The following is a 14,656-nucleotide window of genomic DNA, read 5'->3' on the forward strand; positions in this document are numbered from 1 at the left end:
TGAAAGACAAATCACAAAACACGCCAGTGAACTTACAGAAGAATAGCTTCATTTTAGTCTAAGCCCATAAAAGCCGGATTTGATTTCCTATAGCAGGCAGCACTTGTTTCTTTTTTAAAGAAGAAAAAAGTGGAAACACAAATCACCTTTTAACGTGTCACTGTTGTTAGCAACATGTTATCATGCAGCTTTTCTCAAAGGATGTCACATGATTGCCACATTCTTGGTTCTGATGAAACATAAGATACGGTTGTTGAGACCAGGCTAGTTTGAAGTTATTAATGTGATGACAGCTAGACTTTGTTTTTGGTTCATGAAGCTGTCCCACATAGAAATCACACCTTAGGTCATGTGACCCAAATAACCCATTGGGTCACACATCAGCTCAACTGATGGGACCCTTAACGACCTGCATAGAAACCGGGCGGGTCAACGATCCATCACGCATGAGAGGTGAAGTGTCTTCATGAACCAAAACCCTGGTTTCCTTCAACAAGCTTGCAGTTTAATATATTTTTCTTTATTTCCCAATTACATTGAATTTAGAAAGTCAACCAGAGAACCACAGGTTAGCAGACTGCACAGCGCAGAAGAGCTAGCTCATCAGGCCGGGACGCTGTGGTCTGTTTACACCTACAGGCCAGTGGCAACGCTTTCAGTGACGATGTGCACATCCTGGTTTGAGTGGGGAGCCGTTATGTGAAAAGGCGATGACACCTCTCAACGATTGTTCATCATCTCATAGTGATGTGATTGGTACTCATGGTACCAGTTTGCATACTGACGATCCTGAAACTGAATTGGTGGCTCATTGTTAGTCAGTGGTGCTGGTTTCAGTTGTTATGCAGCTGTTCTGCACTGTTAAGGTTGTGGTCAGCTGATACTGACGAAGTCACCTGGATAAGCAGTGAAACATTTCTGCCATTAAAGATCCTGTGACCAGATGAACAAAAACAACTTTCTGGAATTTTCTAACATGGATTAGTGAATAACACTTAAGACATAACTTTTCCTCAGGTTTGATTAATAAACATCAGCCCAACATACATCATAGAGCTGCAGCTTTTGGCTTTACAATATTTGCATTAATCAATTAATCTTTGTTTTTGCAATCTGAAGCAATCTGAAACAATCTGAAATCTAAACATGTTAAATTTTACAATTATAATTTTAATGCTGAGCATTTTTATTTGAAAAATGATGAACTTATTATATAACTAGAAAGTGCATTTTCTGAAGAAACTGCAGTGTGAATGCTTGAATCTGAATGTATGCACTGAAATGAAATCATTACTGAATATTAAGCTAAAAATGTTGAATTAGCTGGAAAATACAGATTTTTTAACCTGAAAACAAAAGTGCAGAACTTTTGAAAGCTCGTTTTCACACAGAAGAAGTTGGAAAATAGCTGAACATGTTTAAAATATAAATTAGAAAAAGATGAGTAATGACAAAAGAAAATTTAGTCAGAAAACCTCTGAATGAATAACAAAATTTCATATTCTTCTAATCACTTAAAGAGTGGAATTATGTATTATAAATCTCTAATTCATAAAAAAAATAATACAAATAAATGTAAAAACAAATTTGTTGAATTGAACTGAAAAGATGAACAAACATGCTGGAGAAAATACAAGCTTTAATATACAGCATAATGTTTTTCAGACATATACACATGTGTATATCATGTTTAATGGTATTACATACATCCATTTGTTTTGTATATCATAGAAAATAACATAAAAATCTTAAGTCATATTGTACAGCTTCTTTCTGAAAAGGACTTAAATTAATTCAACATTTTTTTTTTTCGAAATAGAATAAAAATCATTTTAAAAAGAGACGTTTGCAATGTTTTAAGGTGTTAATAATCTGATCCTGTCATGTGTCTGTTCAACTTTAGTTTTTGGCACAGACTCGATTCTTAAAGAACAAATTACCAAATAATAAACAAATAAAATTGAAATTAAAGTAGCTTTTTTTGTTAAACACTTCACAGGAGAATAAATAAAAATAACTAAATTAAATAACCAAATAAAAATAATAAGCAACATATGAAATACATGAAAATTCAACTTTTAAAACCACAATCCTGAACCTTTAAATTGTGTTGGTTTCGTAGAACATGGCTGAACAGCTGTTAATATTGGTCTACTGAATCTACTGATCTGTCTACACATCTTTTTATTACTCATTCTTTTTTATGTTTTATTGTAAACAGTGTCCACACAGTGGTAAAATAGAACTGTATAGAGATTTTTGAGTGAACTCAAACGAAAGCCTAAGGTGGTGACACAGTTTAACACATACAAATAATCAAATGAACACATTAGTCCTTTTTGTGAACATGGATAAATACGTATCATTAGTTTACAGCATTGTTCAGCCATGCCACTAAATGCTTTTTAACACTGTGTTTTAACCTGGGCTCAGGCACAAAGTCCCAAATTTAGTTCATCCCTGACTTTGAGTTGTGGTTATGACTAATTATTATACACAAGGCTTAATCTATCTGAACTCTAAGGACACAAATATGAAAAAACCTATACTTACCAGCTGATACCCCACACTACACACTAGGTGTGCCATGTGACCTGAAACTTTGGTACAAACTCATCATAATTATTCTGTTAACACTGTTTCTTTAACACTGTTTGTGTTGCTGTTCAGCAGTTTAAAATGTTTTAGATTGGATTACATGGAACGAATTTGAGTTCTCTTGGGGTTTTTTGTGTGTGTTTTGTTCTTAGCAGATTCTTTCTTTACATACTGTTGAATTACAGTTACCACATTTCTGGTCATATGACATCCCGAGTGCCCACTTAAAAAAATCCCCACAGTTAATTCAACATTAAAACAAAATAAAAATATGTTAAATAAATAAAGGTTTGCTCTGTGATGAAATATTAAATAAGCATACACTGTACAGAGCACTAACAATGAAAACAATCCTTTAGCCTGTCAGATCAGAGAGAGGCAGTCATTATGTCCATTTAAAACCTGTAATCAAAGAGCACAACATTTCTGTGAAACTATAAAGTCCCATATGATCCTCATCATGTCCAGTGACTTCAGAGTGGATCCTCCCTGTCATCCGGCCAGTGTTTGATGTGTGGCAAGCAGCACAGAAGCAGGATAGCTGAGGACTTTAAAAGAAGAGCAGAAAACAGGAACATATGTAGTTGTAAATGTAAATATCAGTGATACTTGTCTTGTCAAAGGGAATAAAATAATGAACTTACACACTCATTTAGGGAGGATCTTGACACTGCACAGAGGAGGCACAGTCAGTCTGACAATGATGGTGATCTGCAGGGATGTTTTCCTGCAGCAACAGTCCTGCCGACTGGCCATATGATCCAGAGTAGTTGGTTTGTAATGAACAGAAAGGTGGATATGTTAGGTAGTATGCACTTAGAGCTGGTCCTAAGAAACAAACACATCCTGTAATAAACTGAATACCTTTAGTAGTGCTGCTGCAAATATAAAGCCCTTCTATCATGTGTGGTTTCAAAGAAGATGTTTTGGAGGCTCAGTCACAGAAACTGTGCAGTCTGTTCAGTCCTGAGTGTCTTAGCTCTGAAGGGGATGGATCACAGAGGGAAACACCTGAGTACAGATATTAAAATACACTCAAAATAACACTCCTAAGGTCAAGTGAAAACACAATTTAAACACTTTACAAAGAATTAATACATGTTTTCATGAAAATAATGTCATTAACCCTTTTTGTTGTGAGTAAATCTCACCGACTGCTAGTGGGACAAGCTAGAAGGAGGACTTATCACAGAATCTCTCCTGTGCTCCAGATGTGAAGTCTCATGCTCTGATCGTACGGCGATGAAGATGGTGATGATGAAGCCTCTCTGATCTGTGGCATTACAGTTTCTGGCTGCTATGTGCTTCACACTGTTGGATTTTGCATGTGAAGCTTGGAGAAGACACAGGAGGACTGTGTCTCTCTTAACAAAAAAAAAAAAAAAAAAAAAGAAACCTAACAACCTCCCACCGTACCCCCCCACATTCAACTCCCACCTACCCACTCCACTCAACTCCCCAGCCTCACACCACCCAATGTCTATACAAATGTAGGGTATCAACTGGTAACAAAAAGCAAGTTTAACATATGTAGTGCATATGTAACACTGCTGAAACATTTCTGGCCAGAAATGTGCATTTATCATCCCAGACCCAGACCCACCCTGATAAATGCACTGGCTGAAACATGATAAAAGCTCATAAAATGTATGTTTCATTGAAAGATTTGTCCAAAAATATAATGATATACTTTTGAAAAAGTTTAAAGATTATATTAAACTGAAATCAATAACATTTTTGTAAATATTATTTCAAAATAGAGGCACAGATAAACTGGCTTAACTGTCATTATTGCTGTAATTAGATTTTTATTTTTATTTTTTTTATTTTTTTTAAAAGCAACCTTTAGTCTGTGTTGTTCTCTCAGAAACAATGAAGAAGCTGTTGAACATTTATTTGCTGTGTGGGCAATCCTCTGGTCCACCCTCCCTCCCTCCCAGCCACAGTGAGACTGGGGCAGCCTGGCAGGATTTTGAAGCCTGGCTGCAGAGAGGATATGCCTACACTGTTTGTTTTAAACTGCTATATTTGATTTTTCTGACATTCATAGATTTCTGATTTTTAGATTTTCTGTAATACATAAAATTGTCATCTTTTACTGATATCATTACTTAATTCATTTAATTGTATTTTATGTAGACAATTCAAACATTATATTGCAATGCAGGGCGCTTTTTCTTAAGTCAACTTTTAAATATCGCTCTACTTTCTTAAGTCATTCAAAAATATAGAAATTACTTACTGTAGTCAAAGATCTAGATCATGAATCATCACAGGACAATACACAGTATACAGGGTCATGGTAACTATGGTAGGTCTTCATGACTCCAGAATGGAGACATCGCTCTGGCTGAGAAATGAAAATTAGGTCAAGCAGTGTGTTCTTCTCTGTGGTAGGGGCAGTGATGACCTGTGCGTATCCCCTAGATTCAAACAGCTCCAGGATTGGTTTGTTTGCACTGGATAAAACATTCTCATTAAAATCACCACACACTATGATGGGACGACAGTCCATGATCTCTAATGAGTCTAATAGGCTTACCAGGTTTTTCAGGAATGGCCTCAGAGTGTAGTCTGGAGGTCTGTACACAACTGCAATCAGAGCACTGACTGGTGCTTCAACCTTTAAAGCCAGAAATTCAAGGTCAGTTACATTATGGATGTACTGTTTTTCATGCACTTGAATGTCACTCTTCACATAAACAGCAACTCCACCACCACTTCTGTTTGCCATCTGGGGAAAGTTTGTGTAGGACAGGTGTCTGTTGCGTTTGAACAAATTGTAATTTTCCAAGTGGAGACTCTCTGCGACAAAAGAGCCCCGCAGGTGTGTTTCTGTTAGGCACAAAACATCTGCTAGACACAATTCATGGTGACTCTTGATGTCATTAATGTGAGCTGGCAGTCCCTCTGTATTATGATGAACAATGGTGAAAACCTCTGACCTGCTCAGTGTTTGTCTCACATGTAGAAGAGGCATCATGTCATCAAGGTTGGCTTGTCTCATGTTCTCAAGCGCTGCAGTGATTTCTGGATTGGTGAATATTTTTTTCTCCTCCATATCAAGAAGATACAGTCCACTGAGAGACGTCACTCTACTGACAGCTACGTAGGCCATGCCGGGCTCAAAAATGCTCTTAAGAGAGACAACAGCTGATGTGGTTGTCATACCCTGTACCTTATGTATTGTACATGCAAAGGCCAGCTTCACTGGGAACTGTCTTCGTACCACTCCTTTCTGCTTTAGATTCTCCTCTGCTCTCTCAATGTACACCATGTCGTCTGCTGGTGTGCGGTTATTCTTTCCAGATGTCTCATTATCCATTTTAAGTCCAAGCTTGATGATGTGTTGGTCGTTTTCAGAGTAAACTACTCTAAGTAGTTTTCCAAAAGCTCCATTAACCAAACCATTTTGTATGTCAATGTTTCTGGTGAGCATGACACGAGCTCCTTCTGCAACTTTCAGTGTGTCTGGTAACTCGTTTTTACCTCCTTTGAATGGTCTGTCTTGAAGTGCCATTCTGCCAGTTCTAGGATCCTTTCTATAATCATCTGCATGGATGTCAATGATATGAGTATGGAGCAGACCCAGTGTTGCAGAGTTGTGTGCATCCACTTCTTTGTTAGTTGCAAAAATGTGCAACGCATCAGTCGGACAACGGGCTGGTTCAGTTATGGCCTGTGACAACAAATTTCTATCTGCTTCGCAAAGCACATCCAACTTTCCTTTCACACGGATTCTGTTCAGCATCTCAGCAAAGACAACATCATCTTTCTGACGCATAATCTCAGTCAGAGTGATCATCTGAAAATGCTCCCGCCACAGGTCGATCTCGGACGGGTCGTGCACACAGAGAGGTTTCGACTGTCGCACTGGGGGTAGCTGATAGAAGTCTCCAACAGCAATGACTGACATGCCTCCAAAGGGTCTCCGAGTCCCTTTGATCTGTTTAAGTCTTGCATCTACATATGCAAAGAGATGTCTTGACACCATAGACACTTCGTCAATGACGATTATTTCAGCATTCAAAAGTTCTGATCTGACTTCATCCAGCTGATTGCCAAGTCCCTGAATGGGAGGTTTTAAGCTTCTAGGGAGTTTGAGAAGAGAATGCAGTGTTGTTCCAGAAATGTTAAATGCTGCAGTCCCAGTGAAAGCAGTTAACAGGACAGTGGGTTTTGATATGTCAACGTCGTCTGCATATCTGGGCACTTTGCTCAGTATCTTAGATGCTTCTGAGTAGATGCATTTGATAAGATGTGATTTTCCTGTTCCAGCACCACCATTAATATAAAAGAAAAACTGCTCCGGATTTAGAGCACAGACTTTTTTAATGCACCAGTCTCTAACTGCATAAAATATGCAGGCTTGCTTCTTATTTAGATTCTGAAACATCTGACGTAACAAAGTGGGATCAATAGCAGGGGGTTCCCTGATGGCTCTGACTTCTGTTGAAGCATCAGCCTGACGGCTGTAGTCGGGCACATCTTCCTGTTCATTTTCATTGTCTCGCTCTCTTTCTTGTTCAACAAGTGGCAACCTTACAAGATCTGATTCAGGTGCCAGATTACACCATTCATCAGTCACACCTCTGTTCTGCTCATATTCCTCAACAGCGCTCTCGATCTCCTCACTGTTTTTCTCATATTTTTCTCTGTTTCTTTTGACAGTGTGTTGCACGTACTCAAGACGGTCAGTACCTGGTAGCTGTACACAGCCAGCACCATAGAAAGCCTGATAGGTTGGCAAAGATGGTGTTTTCAGTTCATGGTCTGAACGATGAGGAAGGTACAGTTTAAGCAGTCTTCCGAAATATTGCTCTGGATGTTTTTCTTGTGAGCAGCGGTGAAATCTGATGATAGCAGGCTTATTGTTTTTGCGCCTTTGCACAAATCCCATCTCATTGAGAAGGGGCAAAACATCTTTACCTTTTGTCTGTTGGCCATAGACAATCCTGCAAGTAGCAGCAAAGTCTGCCATGCACATCTCCTCATACTCTGGTGTTTCAGGTCTGGCTTTGTATTTGTCATTCAAAGATGTCATCCAAACATTGGAAGACTCAGGTGTTGTGTTGTCCAGAACTGACAGGGGACGACTCATTTTCACTGGATTATCATCAGTTGGTATGAATATTACAGCCCGTGAACATTGCTTCATGTGAAGACCACATGCACGAGCAACACACTCCTGTGCACTGATCTCTCGCTTCTTTGAATATGCCTGCATGACAGCTCTCATTTCATCGCACTCATTTACACTGTCCTTATGGGAGTTCTCAATGACAGTTTTCAGGTACTCAGATAGCCCGCCCTCTTTTTTTGATATATATTTCATTAAATAATTTGCTGCACCGAAAGCATCTAAAACAAAGCTTATGTCGATATTACTGTTCCAGGCTTCAAGCAGATGTGGATTATAGCCGTTTATCCAAGAGTCTTTTGGATCACGCTTTAGTATGATCGTACTCCTTGTGTTCATTTTATTCAGGTATCGCTCATATTCTGCATGTGTCAACTTGCATCTTGCCAAGAGCTGCTCTAAACTCATGGAAGCAGTTTCAGGCTCATTCAGCAGCTGGTTCAGTGGCCTGAGCTTGTTTTTTGCTGTTTCTACCTCCAGTTCATCATCCTCACTGGGTCTTGTGATCATTGTCTCATTGCAGGGTGGTTTAGGAAAACCAAAACGGCACCCGGAGCTTAAACTCCTAAAGCACGTCTTCGTGTGGTTCTTACTGTGTTTTTGCACTTCTGTTACTTTCTTGTACAGTTCAGGTTGTTTATGTGGATCAGGCAGCTGAGCTGTGATGTATTTGTTTATAAAATCAACAACAGTTTGATCATCATCCTCCTCAAACACAGGAGCACCTTCTACCCACAGGAGGCAGTGTATGTGTGGGCTTCCTCTGTGCTGAAACTCGACTCTGTAAAAGTAGTCAATGACTTTGCCAAGTGGCTCTGCAGGAGATAAGAGTAAATCTCTGAATAATGCTTCAACTCTCTTGTCAAACATGCGCATTGTTGTGACAGGATTGCTCCTCAGGATGTCACACTTTGCTGACCAGTCGAGTCCTTCAAAATTGACTTGTTCACCTTGCTGCCTTGTTATTGCCTCAATCACTTCGGGCCAGCGCATTTCAGCAGCTGAGAATGTGCAAAAGAACGTGGGAGTTCCCAACTGTCTGATCATGGCAAAAAGATCTCTAGTGGTTTTCTCCCAATAGGCTGGGGTTCCTCTCAGAGGCTGCATGAATCTCACTGCATCTTTATTTCTCACCAGTTTCTCCACCTCATGTTTATCTTGTAACATGCCTGAGGTTATTTTTCTCCCATCTCTGGTCAAAGGCTTTGCCTTCCTTAACTGTATTGTCATGCTGGAAGTAGCCAAATGTATTTCAGTCACAAACTGTGCAAAGAACAAATAGTTTGTGTCTCTGGCAAAACGATCATCAATGCAGAAAAGTCTTGATTTGAAATACCCACTGGGGGATACTTTGATCAGCCTTCTTTCATCCAGTGTGTTTTGGCCTGTAGGAAACTGCACAGGGAAGGCCATGGCCTCCAGTTTAGGTGTTTTGAAAAAACTTATTGGATTGTTTCTCTCTGCAGGAGCAACAGAGTAGATTCCTTCACTGAAACATAATATCTCCTCAGCCACATCAGGGGCTGCAAACAGGACTCGAGTGCAAAACCACCATTAGTCAGTCCATCTGCTTGCTCTGAATCATCTCTCATCTGCTCATGTGGTTGTTCACCATCACAGGGTAACATGTCAATATCCTGTTCATTTTTATTTTGTGCTTCACTCAGTGCATTTTTCTCACAGCTGTCAATTTCCATTAAATCAGCCTCATCGTAATCGTCCTCATTCATGTTTTCATCATCCTCCTCCTCATCATCTTCATCAGGAAGTGTTGGATCACACAGCTCAGCATCATCTCTGATGCTCACATCCTTATACTGTGGATGAATCTGCTTGAGTTTATGCAGTGCTTGCACAAGTTTAGACCAGCTTACAGTCTGAAACAGCTGATGACCTTTATAAGACAAGCGTCTCTTCAGTTTTACTCTCATGACTTGAGAATTAATTCTTAATCTAGGCAATGCTTCAACAGTTTCCTGTACCTCTGATGGGACACAGACCACATTTCCTCTAATTGCTCTCTGTCTGCCTTTGGGAAGAGGAATAATCTTGGCAAATGGTATGCACTTGGCTATGAGATGTCTCTCCAGTATGTTGAGATCAGACAGTTCAGGTGGAACATCAGCAAGCTCCAGTTTATTGGCCGCAGCAAGTGCTGGCATGGATCCATTTTTAAGATGATTGTGGCAGGTGTGACAAATCCACTCTCTCTTTCTCTCATCAGGCACATTGCACTGCTCATTTCTGCAGTTTTCATCACAAACATGAACAAACTTTCCTGTCAAACATGTTGCAACCACATGTGGGTTTTTGACATAATTTGACCTTCTGCAGAGTCGCACTTGGTTCGGAAATGAAGCCTTGAAACATACGGTACATGGGTATGATGGTCCAACTTTGATTTGTGATTTGAACACAGATATGGCCTCGTTGATCACACTGTTGTCACTCTCTTGGGTTTGTCTGTTAACCCATCTGTATTTCCTTTTTATTTTCATGGCACATCTCATATTGTGCATAATCCTGAATGCAAGATTACTTTGATACCTGTCTCGCATTAGTTGTTTCATTAGTTGTCTGTGTCTTACTCTGAATGCATTGTCACGTGCATAACGCTGAGTCACTCGAGATCTCTGTCTCTCTCTGAATTCTGGGCTCTCTTGATACCTTTTAGTGATATAGTTTTTTTGTTTCTGTCTGAAATCAGTATTCTCACAGTACCGTCTTTTCATATATTGTTGCCGCTTCTGTCTGAATTCATCGTTCTCACTGTAACGTCTTTTGATATATTGTTTTTGTTTCTGTCTAACTTTAGCATTCTCAGAAAATCGTCTTTTAACATATTGTTGTTGTTTCTTTCTGAATTCAGCATTGTCAGAGTAACGTCTTTTAATATATTGTTGATGTTTCCGTCTGACTTCAGGATTGTTTTTATATGCCATGCTTGTGCAAGATTTTTTCTTTTGTTTGTATACTTTGTTTGAAGCATACCTTTGTCGTTCTTTCCTTTTTTGGTTTTCTTTTCTCTGTTTTCTCGGTTTGTCTGATGCCATTAATCTTCTTTTCATTTTGCGCCTTTGGTGTTTATTAACTTTTGTCAGGTTACAGATTTTTTGTAAAACTGTATCAGAAAGATCACAGGCAGCACTTGACTGACAGGAAAAAACATCATTTGATGGAAGGACATTAAAGTCACTGGATAGTTCTTTGGTAGGTATAAAAGTAAATTCACTCTGAGGAGCTTCGTATGATGTGAACTGAGTCATGTTGACTTCTTGTTGTTTCACCAGTGGTGTACAAATGGCTATTTGAGAAAAGATGTTCTCAGTAAGATCAGCGGTTGTGTTTCTCCTTGGAGTAGAGGAGTTTACTTCATCAACATTTGTATCAGAGTGAGTAGGTGCCACAGCAGTGGAAGCTGTTGGTCTGCAGACTGTGTCTGAGATAGTTTCACTCAGGTTGACTGTGCTCATACTGTAGAACTGCACAGGCTTCAGCTCATAGTTACAAGAGGGTGATATCTCCATCATTTCATAAGATTCTTGGATCCTCTTAATCATGTCACTGAGGAGTGTGAATTTCAGCATCACTGCTGTACCACGATTACGTGACCATAGTGGTAGAGGAAGACCACTGGGTGTTCTGGAGTGTGGATCAAAGAAACCATATTTGCCTGATGTGGATCTGAACACTGCAATACACAATCCACTCATAATCAGTAAGGCATACTGCACATCTGACAACAGGCAGCTCAGTCCTGCTTCTAAGCTGAGAAAGGTATCTACTGCTTCCTCTGGAGGTTCTTCAAATGTCCCATACCGGGAAGGCTGTGTCATGTCGACATGATACATAGACCTGCAAGCATCAACTTTGTCTGGCATCTCATCGGTTGCCAAATGAATATTTTTAGGAAATCGTTTCTTGGCCTCTTTGTACATCACATCACCTTTATCCAAGACAAGATTAAGGTCAGCTGTAGTCATGTTTTCATTCTCATGAAGGAATGCAAGAAATGTGAGTGAATTACATGTGCACTGCTTGTTTCTGGAGTCTCCATATTTAGGATGTGCCTGGCTGTGAGATGCGCAGACATGTGTTACAGAGGGCTGGTTTTCAAGGTTCACTGTTTCTGCATGAGATGGCCCTGCCACATCACTGTGATGGCCTCTTTTCACAACATTGGCATAACCGACCTGTGGGGCACTTGACACCTTATGTTGGTCTCTGTGGTTTACCTGATGTTCATTAAATTCATGCTGCAGTCCACTCTTTACAGCATCAGCATAGGATACCTGTTGTACATGTGCAGGAACATGTTGACCTGCCGGTCTGACACCATCAGCATTGGTCTTTGCAGACACACTGTCTTCTGCAGAGCTCTGAAGAAAATCACACTCAGCTTGTTCACATGTTGGTACACTGTGAAACTCATGGAACTTCTTCCAGCGTCGTTTTGCAGCTTGTGACTTTTTCTGCTTCCTTGGCATTTTTACACACCTGTGTTTCTCTTAGTCTTTAGAAAATATATTCAAAAAATAAGAGTGGCACACACCAGGAGATGTTGTCTTTGTCTTTATATTTCAGTTTTTATTTCTCAGAAACAGATGTCTTTGTTTGTTTGACAGTTTTTTTGTCAGTCGAGAGAATAATATGCACTCTCTTTATGGGCTTGGCACAACTTAGCAGCAAGCCCAGAATGAAAAACAGGTAGAGAGAAAATTTAGAAGAGAGAATAGACAGAGCAGGAGAGACACGGCTGGGAAATCACAATCAAACCGTGAATTAGAGTTTTATTTGTTCAGTTTGTTCTCAGGTAGAGGCAATATGCACTCTTTATTGCTTTAATGGCTTGGCATTTTTCAGCAGCAAGCCAAGAGTGAAAAACAGGTAGAGAGAAAATTTAGCAGAGAGAACAGACAGAGCAGGAAAGACACGGCTGGGAAATCCCAATTAAACCGTGAATTAGAGTTCCTTCGAACTCTAAAATTAGAGACGCGGCTTTGAAATCAAACCGCAGAGTTTTCTTTGTTTGTTCAGTTTGTTCATAGGTTGAGGCAAAATATGCACTCTTTATTGCTTTATTGGCTTGCCATTATTCAGCAGCAAGCCAGGAGTGAAAAACAGGTAGAGAGAAAATTTAGCAGAGAGAACAGACAGAGCAGGAAAGACACGGCTGGGAAATCCCAATTAAACCGTGAATTAGAGTTCCTTCGAACTCTAAAATTAGAGACGCGGCTTTGAAATCAAACCGCAATAAGATTCTTGGTTTGGCAAAATTTCTCACAAACCACAGGGTGAAATAATGATAGAAGGAAGGCAGAGACAACAGGTGGAGCTGTACAGAGGATAGAGGGGATGGGGGGGTTGGGATGTGAGAGAGAAGACTGGAGATCTGGTCCTTATTCTTCTTCTGCACACTGCGAACAAAAAAGAAGAAAAATAATAATTTTATTAAAATTATATCACATGGTAATTGTATGAACTAATTGTGACTAATGAAAAAGGACAAAACAAAATATTCAAGCTAAACTGTTGTTGGCTGCCAGGTGGAAAAAGTTGCATAATTGGGCACTTTTTAAAATAATAAATATTTATTTAAATTCAGCAATAATATTTTTAATACAAATATGATTGAGTGAATCATTAACTAATCACATGTAGTGTGACTACAAAAATGTACGAAAAAAATATTTTAGCCCAAGCTAAATACACAAGCTGCACTTATGTGTATTTATTATAAACTTGTGTTTAAAAGGTCTAGTTTGAATGAAAGATTGAACCCATCACTTTACAGCTTATATAAGTCAGATTATTTTTTTTATTTTGGTCTACTTCTCTTACAGTATGTGCACACCTACCAGGCAAAGCACAGATGTCAGTCAAGTTCCTGAAAGTGTAAGACGAGAAATAATATGTTAGTTGTGTGTACAGTGTTATTAGACTTACAGAAATACAAAGCCCACACGATATGATACACAGAACTTACATTCAACAAGGTAACTAACAAGGTTAACTGAAGTATTTCAACTTATGTAAGGCTATTTTTAGACTGTTACTAGTCTTAGCATTGCTGCTAGCATTGCTGCTAGCGCTAGCATTCCTGCAAACGTCAGCACTTCAGTTAGTGTTAGCATTGCTACTAGCGCTAACACTCTTACTGTTAAAACTGAGCCACAATGGCAATAATAAAGCTCATTTGTTACGTTTGTCTCACTGACCGCCAATAAATATCACAGGAATATCACAGTAATATTCTTTTTGTCAGTTAACAACTGCTAAGGCTAGGGTTAGCACTACACCTAGCGTTAGCATTGTTGCTAGCATTAGCATTGAAGCTAGCGTTAGCACGGCTGCTAACAGCAAAAGTCATAAAGCACTCTTACTGTTAAAACTAAGCCACAATGGTAATAATAAAGCTCATTTGTTACTTTTGTCTCACTGAACGCCAAGAAATATCACAGGAATATCACAGTAATATTCTTTTTGTCAGTTAACAACCGCTAACGCTAGCAATAATGCTAGCATTAGCATTGAAGCTAGCGTTAGCACTGCTGCTAACGCTAGCAATAATGCTAGCATTAGCATTGTTGCTAGCATTAGCATTGAAGCTAGCGTTAGCACTGCTGCTAACAGCAAAACGTCATAAACAAATATAAATGATAGCGAAGGTTCTTTTTTTTCTTTCTTTATTCTTTGAACTCTTTTAAACTCTGATGGACTTGATATGTGAGTTTAAATGTCAAACATGTATTTTTACCATCATAAAAATAAAACAGTGCAGTACTGAGTGTACTGTACTTACCACAGCAGAGAGCAAAGCGGAATGACGACAGTTGGTCCAGTGATAGGTTGAAAACAGATGAGGCGTTCAGGTGGTGCTTGGAAATTTGAGCATCAGTTTGAACAGCAATAATGAGT

At 39.3% G+C, this 14,656-nt stretch overlaps 2 protein-coding genes across 5 annotated transcripts; both read right to left on the bottom strand.

Annotated features, from left to right (window-relative positions):
- Positions 1-1,621: 1,621 nt before the first annotated feature.
- LOC109200589 (uncharacterized) lies at positions 1,622-9,255 on the bottom strand. 4 transcript variants are annotated; one of them, XM_025904929.1, is made up of 4 exons: positions 5,141-9,255; positions 3,463-3,579; positions 3,243-3,346; positions 1,622-3,146 (listed from the first exon to the last, which is right to left on the bottom strand). In XM_025904929.1, exons 1-2 carry the CDS (start codon positions 9,149-9,151, stop codon positions 3,574-3,576), a joined length of 4,017 nt encoding a protein of 1,338 aa, XP_025760714.1. In that variant the 5' UTR covers positions 9,152-9,255; the 3' UTR covers positions 1,622-3,146; positions 3,243-3,346; positions 3,463-3,573. The 4 variants fall into 4 exon arrangements, with proteins under 4 accessions (XP_025760714.1, XP_025760713.1, XP_019211721.2 ...); XM_025904928.1 differs by having other exon boundaries at positions 3,463-3,909; XM_019356176.2 differs by lacking the exons at positions 1,622-3,146; positions 3,243-3,346; positions 3,463-3,579 and adding an exon at positions 3,966-4,948.
- Positions 9,256-9,319: 64 nt separating this feature from the next.
- LOC109200588 (uncharacterized) lies at positions 9,320-13,720 on the bottom strand. Its single transcript, XM_025904927.1, has 4 exons — positions 13,597-13,720; positions 11,110-13,155; positions 9,420-9,555; positions 9,320-9,330 (listed from the first exon to the last, which is right to left on the bottom strand). Exons 2-4 carry the CDS (start codon positions 12,223-12,225, stop codon positions 9,320-9,322), a joined length of 1,263 nt encoding a protein of 420 aa, XP_025760712.1. The 5' UTR covers positions 12,226-13,155; positions 13,597-13,720.
- Positions 13,721-14,656: the final 936 nt, after the last annotated feature.

The sequence above is a fragment of the Oreochromis niloticus genome, unplaced genomic scaffold (genome assembly GCF_001858045.2).
Source record: "Oreochromis niloticus isolate F11D_XX unplaced genomic scaffold, O_niloticus_UMD_NMBU tig00007745_pilon, whole genome shotgun sequence".
Lineage (NCBI taxonomy): Eukaryota > Metazoa > Chordata > Actinopteri > Cichliformes > Cichlidae > Oreochromis > Oreochromis niloticus.

What these genes read in the sequence shown, in the direction of transcription:
- LOC109200589 (XM_019356176.2), bottom strand. Translation starts at nt 9,151, where the DNA reads ATGGCCTTCCCTGTGCAGTTTCCTACAGGCCAAAACACACTGGATGAA. An exon ending in GGCCATTCCTGAAAAACCTG is followed by an intron (nt 4,949 to 5,140) that starts GTAAGCCTATTA and finishes TTCATTTCTCAG; the next exon opens with CCAGAGCGATGTCTCCATTC.
- LOC109200588 (XM_025904927.1), bottom strand. Translation starts at nt 12,225, where the DNA reads ATGCCAAGGAAGCAGAAAAAGTCACAAGCTGCAAAACGACGCTGGAAG. An exon ending in CTGATACAAATGTTGATGAA is followed by an intron (nt 9,556 to 11,109) that starts GTAAACTCCTCT and finishes ATTCATCCACAG; the next exon opens with TATAAGGATGTGAGCATCAG.